Source organism: Cherax quadricarinatus, chromosome 55, assembly GCF_038502225.1.
Source record: "Cherax quadricarinatus isolate ZL_2023a chromosome 55, ASM3850222v1, whole genome shotgun sequence".
Classification (NCBI taxonomy): Eukaryota; Metazoa; Arthropoda; class Malacostraca; order Decapoda; family Parastacidae; genus Cherax; species Cherax quadricarinatus.
The window spans coordinates 18,375,415-18,384,926 of record NC_091346.1 but is presented as its reverse complement, the minus strand read 5'-3'; the positions used below and the strand labels follow the sequence as shown (position 1 = coordinate 18,384,926).

At 45.1% G+C, this 9,512-nt stretch overlaps 1 protein-coding gene across 1 annotated transcript in view; it reads left to right on the top strand.

The window, feature by feature from the left end:
* The first annotated feature begins 466 nt into the window (after window positions 1–466).
* Window positions 467–9,512, top strand: part of LOC128698923 (uncharacterized) — a 34,840-nt gene continuing 25,794 nt past the window's right edge. Inside the window, exon 1 of the mRNA XM_053791334.2 lies at window positions 467–560. Within this exon, the coding sequence (XP_053647309.1) occupies window positions 534–560 (27 nt within the window). The 5' untranslated portion in view covers window positions 467–533. The remainder of the gene's footprint in view (window positions 561–9,512) is intronic.

Genomic DNA, 9,512 nt, shown 5'->3' with positions numbered 1-9,512 from the left:
TCCATTTTTCCATTTTTGTTTTCAAATCCGAAATTCACGTGAATATTTTACGAGAATAAATCTGTAAATTCCTAGACTGAGTAGAGAGAATTTCTTCTTTGTTAATGCAAAACAGTACAGCCAAAAAAAATGTTTTTTGGGGAATATGAAACAGTGCATAGCTAATAAAAAATAAATGTTTTTTAACGCTACACACGTCAGCTTGTTACAGAGCAGTGACAGTTGTGCAAGAACACGATACAGAAACAGGAAGCGAAGAAGGGAGACGTTTCGGATCTAGCTTTAGTATTATTAATAACGTTTCGCCTGTGAAGAGTTTGATCAATCCATGGCAAGATAAAGCACTACACTGAGCGAAACATCGCCTCAAAACTGCTCTACTTGTGCCTTCTCATCATTTTCGTCAGTAAGTAATCCAGATGAACAGGAAGGGGGTGTGTGGCATCCCGTGTAGCAGCATGGTATATAAACCATAGCAAGGACCCTTGGTTCTCTGTCTTCCTTGCTGCCCATCATCATCAACACACTCCACGATGAATACTTTCATCCTTCTTCTGGCTGTGAGTATCTTGGTATCAGATTTTTTTACACTTCACATACAACTGAATAACTAACTTGACGAGATGGTAATGATGTGTCAGCTGTGGCGTTAATTCTCCACCAGAATTAAAGTCAAAGAAACTATATTTCTTCAAGCAAGTCACTATATTTCTTACTAAGGATAATTTTCTTTTACTGGCAGATTTACGGTAGTGCAGTGGGAAATCCACTGGGCCTAATCCTTTTTATTTTTTTTTAAATACTTTGAATCCTAATTATTAACATTGATTTTACTTCCTGATCAAATATATATATGTAGAGGATGACTTTTCCGTTTGTTCAGAATGACAATATTTTCAGATCTTCTTGGGTAAATAAAATCTTTTTTAATATTCACAAATTCACGTCATGGCCAGCAAGTGGAAATATTTGTAATATCGTCTACGTGTGTGTGAGAGAGCCATTTAATTTTTATAGATAAAATATGCACTATTTTCAGAGATCAGCATTACCAACAGCAAATTAATTTAGCAGCCTATGAATATACAGACGGGTGGGCGGTCCGACGCTCTACCGTTCTGTTTATTCACTTAGTTGCTTATCACAACTTAAACTTGAGTTAATAGCTTATTTTGCTGCCGGAAAATATTTTTATGCACTTTAGACTCCTATGTGAATAATTCAGTAAATACTTCGTTGTAACCTATTATGGGAAGCTGTAATATAATATCTTCTTTATTTCTACAAGTACATGTACAAAGTATACAGACCATAGTTGACATCAATAACATGCTACTTTACTGAAAGCCGCTTATTATGCAGAGTATTTCGGGCCAATTAGGTCAATTTTGTCCCAAGATGCGACCCACACCAGTCGACTAACACCCATTTGTTAGAGAGATGAGATTGATGCAGCTTACTGATACAATAACACCAATAGATTAGAGGTCAAAAGATAAATCAAGAATAATGCTGAGAAAAGCAGTGTGCTTTCCTCTCTGCGATTAGGGTCAGGAACGTGTGAAAAAAAAATAGGCAAAAGTTTGAATAACATCGTGTATAAGCACATGTTAGAATAGATAATGAAGGAATGAAGGAAGTGATGTGTTCTTGTGTTCACGTCACTGCGACCACAATATAGATTTTTGGAATTTGTACTCTAAATGTGTTCCTGCGTGCACGTCACTGCGACCACAATATAGATTTTTGGAATTTGTACTCTAAATGTGTTCCTGCGTGCACGTCACTGCGACCACAATATAGATTTTTGGAATTTGTACTCTAAATGTGTTCCTGCGTGCACGTCACTGCGACCACAATATAGATTTTTGGAATTTGTACTCTAAATGTGTTCCTGCGTGCACGTCACTGCGACCACAATATAGATTTTTGGAATTTGTACTCTAAATATAATAATTACGTAAAGCAAAGGAAGGTAGAATTAAACTTAGTGTCAGCTCCAAACTTTCATAAACGTATTTCTCGTCCAAGTTACTGGATAACTTAGTATTATGCTTGAATGTAAAAAGCTTGTGAGAAAGGTAACAACTCGGCTGTTTCCCAACAAGGTATCTTAGCCCAGAGGAAGAAACATTTACTGTTAATAAGTCAGTTGCTGTCTTCCCAGAACTACACAGATACCACAATGTCAATGACCCACTAAACCGGAGCAACTCAACCTGAGTGTACTTCCCACCTGAGTGGACTTCCCACCTGAGTACACTTCCCACCTGAGTGTACTTCCCACCTGAGTGTACTTCCCACCTGAGTGTACTTCCCACCTGAGTGGACTTCCCACCTGAGTGGACTTCCCACCTGAGTGGACTTCCCACCTGAGTACACTTCCCACCTGAGTGTACTTCCCACCTGAGTGTACTTCCCACCTGAGTGTACTTCCCACCTGAGTGTACTTCCCACCTGAGTGTACTTCCCACCTGAGTATACTTCCCACCTGAGTATACTTCCCACCTGAGTACACTTCCCACCTGAGTACACTTCCCACCTGAGTGTACTTCCCACCTGAGTGTACTTCCCACCTGAGTATACTTCCCACGTGAGTGTACTTCCCACCTGAGTACTTCCCACCTGAGTGTACTTCCCACCTGAGTGTACTTCCCACCTGAGTATACTTCCCACCTGAGTGTACTTCCCACGTGAGTGTACTTCCCACCTGAGTACACTTTCCACCTGAGTACACTTCCCACCTGAGTGTACTTCCCACCTGAGTGTACTTCCCACCTGAGTGTACTTCCCACCTGAGTACTTCCCACCTGAGTGTACTTCCCACCTGAGTGTACTTCCCACCTGAGTGTACTTCCCACCTGAGTATACTTTCCACCTCCAGTATACAAATTCAGATAAACACTTTCCCTGAATCCCTTCATCTATCTTGTTCACACTCCAACACATCAGTTAGTTTAATATCAATTATGGGCCCCATACCCATCCTGTGGGTGGTAGTCAAAAGATTACAGAGGTACATAATGGGTCCAGGGACTGGGCCCCAAAGTTTTGATAATTGAACAAGTTACAAGGGTAATGAACTCCACGAACAGCACGTCATATACCATTAACCACGTTTCTGCGCTCAACACGCATGCCTGCGGGATGCTCAACACGCATGCCTGCGGGATGCTCAACACGCATGCCTGCGGGATGCTCAACACGCATGCCTGCGGGATGCTCAAATCCTTACCTCTTGTTAAACCTCCTCTTGATCATTTAAGAATGAGACACTTGTGTAACATTCCGGAATCTTTATTGAGGAAACGTTTCGCCAGTCAGTGGTTTCATTCTTCACAGCTGCTTATGTTCCTTTCTATTAGCTGACTTAGGATCGAGCCTCCATCATTCTTTGAGCTGAATGATCTTCACGGGTTTACCGCTTCGCGTAAATAAAATAACGGTTTTCTCTCATACGGAAGAGAGGCGAACATTCGGGTTAACTTAAGAGAGTTCTGACACATACCCTTTTGTAGTTATTATTATTATTATAATCAAAAAGAAGCGCTAAGCCACAAGGGCTATACAGCGCTGCAGGGTAGGGAAGGAAGCAAGGGAATTGGATGGCAGAAGGGAGGGGGGATGATCAGCAGGTTACAGAAAACAGCGGGGCAGGGGATAGTACGGGGGTAGAGGGTAGCAAGAGATACAAGTAGAAAGGGCTGAAAGTATCAGAATTTGTGAAGTAAGTCAGTCGTTGTCAAAAAGTCAATGAGAGAGTCCGGATGAAAGGTGGGTCCATCAGCGAGAAGGGAAGGCAAAGAGAGAGCAGCGGGGCGAAGACGACGACAGAGGTAAATTCTGCGTGCTCGTTGATAAAGTGGGCAGTCCAACAGAATGTGGCTGACTGATAATGGAGCTTGGCAATTCTCACAGAGAGGAGCAAGACGCCTCTCCATGAGATATCCATGAGTAAGACGAGTATGGCCAATGCGAAGACGGGAGAGAGTAGTCTCCCAACCTCGACACTGGTGATAAGAAGACGGCCAGTAACCTATACTCGGTTTAATAGACTGAAGTTTGTTGCCGAGCATAGTAGACCAACGTTGTTGCCAACGGGTGTGAAGGTGGGAAGATATTACAGCAAAATAGTCCGTACATGGAATACCTCTATAAGAAACTGGTAGGTCATGTACTGCTGACCGCGCAGCAGTGTCTGCCTGTTCATTGCCCTGTACGTCAACATGACCAGGGACCCAACAAAAAACAATATCTTTATGCTTAGTAAAGATGCGGCGTAGCCAAAGTTGGATACGGAGGACTAAGGGGTGAGGTGTATCAAATTTTTGTATAGCCTGTAAAGCACTAAGGGAGTCTGAGACAACCACAAATGATGACACAGGCATAGATGCAATACGGATAAGTGCTGTAAGGATGGCATATAATTCAGCAGTAAAAATACTAGCTGAAGATAGTAAATGCCCTTGTACGACGCTGTCCGGAAACACTGCTGCGAATCCTACGCCGTCAGAAGACTTAGAGCCATCTGTGTACACAGCAATGGCATGAGAATGAGAGTGAAAGTGGTCAAGAAAAAGAGAGCGGGAAGCGACCGTAGACAGTTGGGCTTTCGAGCAAGGGAGGGAGAAAGAACAGACTCGAACAGCTGGAACTTCCCAGGGGGGTAGGGAAAAGTGAGATGCTACATGTACATAGAAAGGTGGTAGTTGAAGAGAAGACAAGAGCGAATGAAGGCGAAGAGAGAAGGGACGGAGTAAGCAGGGGCGGCGAACAAATAAAGAATGTCTACTAATATCAGTGACCATTCTATAAATGGAAGGATTGCGGAGATCATGAGAGCGTACATAGTAGCGCAGGCAATGGGCATCACGGCGATCGGATAAGGATGGAACGTTCGCTTCTGCATAGAGGCTTTCGACAGGGGAAGAGCGAAAAGCACCAAGGCATAAACGTAATCCTTGGTGATGAATGGGGTTAAGGCTAGAGAGAGTAGCAGGAGATGCCGCTGAATAGATCTGGTCACCATAATCAAGTTTCGATAAAATAAGGGTGGAATGTAGGTGAAGGAGGGTTCGACGATCAGCTCCCCACGAAAGATGAGCAAGGGTTTTAAGAAGGTTCAGCCGGCTGTGACAAGTTGCCTTCAGAGAGGTAATGTGAGGTTTCCAGGATAACCTACGATCAAAGAGGAGGCCCAGAAACTTGACTGTATCACGTTCAGGGATACGTGAGCCATAGAGGTACAAAGGATGATTAGAGATGACAGAGCGTCTAGTGAAAGTGATTTGGTGGGTTTTAGTGCTGGAAAATTTAAACCCATGTGTGGTGGCCCAATTGGACACACGGTCGACTGCATGCTGGAGAGAAACTGTAAGGAGGTGACAGTCAGCGCCTGCACAGGCAATAGCGAAGTCATCAACATAGAGTGATGACCAAATATTTGATGGAAGACTAGAGGCCAAATCATTAATAGCAAGGAGAAAAAGTGTTGTGCTCAGAACACATCCCTGGGGGACACCTTCAGCTTGGATAAAGTCCGGGGAGAGCACATTATTAACCCGAACACGGAAATGCCTGTCAGTTAAAAAGTTCTTAAGGAAGGATGGTAGATTGCCTCGAAGGCCTAAGGAGTGGGCTTGGGCTAAAATATTATACCTCCAAGTTGTGTCATATGCCTTCTCAAGGTCAAAAAATATGGCAATAACTGAGTGGTTATTCGCAAAGGCATTACGAACATACGTATCCAAGCGCAGTAAGGGGTCTATGGTAGAACGTCCCTTACGAAAGCCATATTGACGAGTGGAGAGACTGTTGTGTGTCTCTAAATACCACACTAAACGTCTATTTACTAGACGTTCCATTACTTTGCAAACTGCACTGGTAAGAGCAATGGGACGATAGTGGGAGGTTTCATGTCCCGTAGTGCCTGGTTTGCGGAAAGGGAGAACAATGGCAGATTTCCACAGCTGTGGAAGAACTCCTTGTGACCAAATAAGATTGTAAAGGCGTAATAGGACTGCAAGGGCTGACTGATGTAAATGTTGTAGCATACGAATATGAATGTCGTCGGGCCCAGCTGCCGATGATCGACAAGCTGAGAGTGTTGCCTCCAGTTCTTGAAGTGTAAAAGGCACATTATACTGTTCTTCTCTGAGAGAAGAAAAGTCCAAGGGTGCTAACTCTCTGGCAGACTTTGAGGAAAGAAATGAGGGGCATAGATGGAGTCCCTGAGAAATACGGACCAGATGATTGCCAATTTCATTGGCAACATCTAGTGGGTTTGCTATATCAACACCGGCAACCCGCAGAACAGGAGCCGGGTCAGGAGAATATTTACCACTCAGTTTTCGTACTTTTTTCCAGACTGCACTCATAGAGGAAGCAGAGGTGATGGTGGAGACATAATCTCGCCAGCAAGTGCGTTTAGCGTCACGGATGACACGGCGAGCGATCGCACGCTTCTGTTTAAAATCAAGGAGTCGCTCTGTGGTTCTATTGTACCGGTACCTGCCCCATGCAGCGCGTTTCAAACGTACTGCACGAGCACAAGCAGGAGACCACCAAGGCACGCATTTCTGAGAATGCCTGCCCGAAGTTTGGGGTATAGAATGAGAAGCTGCAGTGAAAACGGAGGACGAGAAGAGGTGTAAAAGCTCATCGATGGAGGACGAAGAAGGAACCTCTTTAAAAACAGTCAGGTGTGAGTAAAGGTTCCAATTTGCCCGATTAAATTGCCAGCGTGGGGTGCGAAGAGGTGGCGAATATGAAGGGGAAGTAAGAATGATTGGGAAATGATCACTGTCATGTAAGTCCGGGAGAACAGACCAAGTAAAGTCTAATGCGGTGGAGGAAGAGCAAACTGAGAGATCGATGCAAGAGAGAGTATGAGTCCGAGGATCAAAATGGGTGTGAGTACCTGTATTTAAAACATGGAGGGGGTGGGTGGCAAGAAAAGCCTCTAACTGAATTCCTCGGGAATCACAGTGAGACCCTCCCCAGAAGAAATGGTGGGCATTAAAATCACCAAGTAACAGAATCGGTGGCGGTAATGACGAAACAAGGAAGGCAAAATCCGGAATAGATAATGCCCGAGAAGGAGAGAGATATAAAGAACAGAGCGTATACCACCTATGTAAGTGGATACGGGCTGCTGTGTAATGCAGCGAAGTATGAACAAATAGCTGATGGTACGGAATATCAGTGCGGAGAAGAAGGGCACTTTCATTAAAGGTCCCATCAGGAAAAGGATCTGAAGAATACAATAAATTATAGCCTGAGATGTGAGAAATAACAGCAGAGTGTAATTTTGGTTCCTGTAAGCAAACACCAACAGGGGCAAACTGGGAGAGTAACATCTGAAGCTCACCCCGATTACCCCTGAGGCCACGTATATTCCACTGTAAAAAGGCCATGATTGGCAATGATAAAGATACTTGAAATCCGCAGGTAAGGGTTCCTACGGACTAGGAGGGTTAGAAAAGTCCACATGCGGAGGCAGTGGAAAATGTTCAAGCAGCGAAGGAACGGTGCGCTGTGAAGAAAGGAGTTGCGCAGATGGAGCAGAGGAGAGAGAAAGAGCGGAAGGTGGATCAGTGTCCATTGATGGTTTGGTCTCTGCAATATATTCAGAGATTGCTTCAAGTGTTTCGGAATTCAGAGATGTCGTATGGGAGACAATATTGGGAATGGTAGGGGGAGGATGAGTAAAGATTGGAACTGTATTGGACTGTACCAAGGTAGGGGGGGGCGAAAGGGTGGAGGGAACTGGAGAAGCGTGGCAGGGGACAGAAGAGACAGGAACCTGGGAGGTGGCAGAAGAGGAAGAAACTTGGGAGGGAACAGGGGAGGAAGGTACATTACGAGGAGGAGGGTGAACCTCTGCACTTGTAACTGAGCCAGTGAGAGGGGAAGAACTAGGGACAGAGACAGGGAGGGTAAAATGAGGAGGTGGAAGATGGGTAGGAGGTGTTACCGGACCTTTTTTTGACTTTTGAGAAGTAGAGGGACGATTGGGAAGAGGTGTCGTACGAGGTCTCGTCGATACTGAGGCTTGTAAGAGAGAACTCGAAGAAGCGAGATTAGACTGAGGCGTTGAAGTAGGGACGTCTGAGCCGAGGACAGCAAAAGGATTAGATACAGGAGTGATTATGGGAGAGGTAACCACAGAGGTGGGTGTAGAAGATGGGATACCAGAAGTGGGGGGACGTTTTGAAACACGGGAATAAGAAACACGTGGGAGTCTCCCTTGGAGGCGGAGATGAGAAACTGCCATGGCATAAGGGAGACCTTCTGTCTCTTTGAGGTAACGGATTTCCCGCTCGTTTAAATAGACCTGACAACGGCGAGAGTACGAAGGGTGAGCCTCATGACAGTTAAGGCAAGAGGGAGATCGATTGCAAGACGTATTAGAATGGTCATCGGCACCACAGACTGGGCATTCGGCGATAGATCTGCAATATTTCGCTGGATGGCCAAATCGCCAGCAATTTCTACACTGTTGTGGTGTAGGGATCACCTTTCGAACTTGTAACCGATGTCCTGCTATATAAACTGAGGATGGGAGTTCTCGGCTGTCAAAAGTTAAACGAGCCACATTGCTAGGGTATCGTCTCCGCCCACGGGCAGGAAGAACGTAAGTGTCTACCTTGAGGATTGGGAGATCTTGGAGTTCCAGCTGTTCTAGAATGTCGGTGCCACATGTCTGGAAATTTTGTTGAACTATGGTATGGGGCAGAATAACGGTACCACTACAAGAATTGAGGGAATGATGTTTTTCAAGGGCGACAGGAACAGTATCTATATGGGAAAGACGAGAGAGCTCACGAGCCTGGGTAGCATTCTGTACGGTAATGATGCGCGTACCGCTCTTAAGAGCATGAAAAGAAATATCTTTACCAACATGGCGTAGGAGTGCCTTGCCAATACTATGGTCAGAAAGATAGGCAGTAGAGGAAGTTGGTCGTAAAGTGAAGAATTTAGTCCACTGTTCAGTCTGAAACTGAGCGTGGAAAGGTAGTGAAGGACGTGTCGATCTTTTCTGAGAAGAACGAGAAGGTGAAGGTGGAGAAGTATCATCAGCAGGTAATTGTCGTTGACGTTTAGGCGTGGGACCAGAGTTGGTCCGACGTGGAACGGGTCGGCGATTTGAAAATTGCCGCACCGTAGAGGGAGAGGCCGGAAGCATAGTCAGAGGAGAGCGAAGGTCTGATAAATCGAAGGAGTCAGTCGAGGCCTCAGTACCTGAAGCAGGTGAGGAAGCAGCACCGGCAATAGGTACAGAGGCATGAGGAATGTCTGAAGAGTGGTCCAAAGACGAGGCGGGGTCAGAACGGGGTGCGGTATCAAGAAGGGGCCCGGGGGTACCAGGTTCATGGACTAGGGCTGCCATGGTTAGGTTACTTCTTTCTTTTTGTTTTTAAGAAAAAAAAGAAAGAAGAAAAGAAAATAAAAATAAAAAAAAGAAAAAAAAAGGGGGGACCGGGGAGGGATAGTTCCTAGGAGGAATGAAA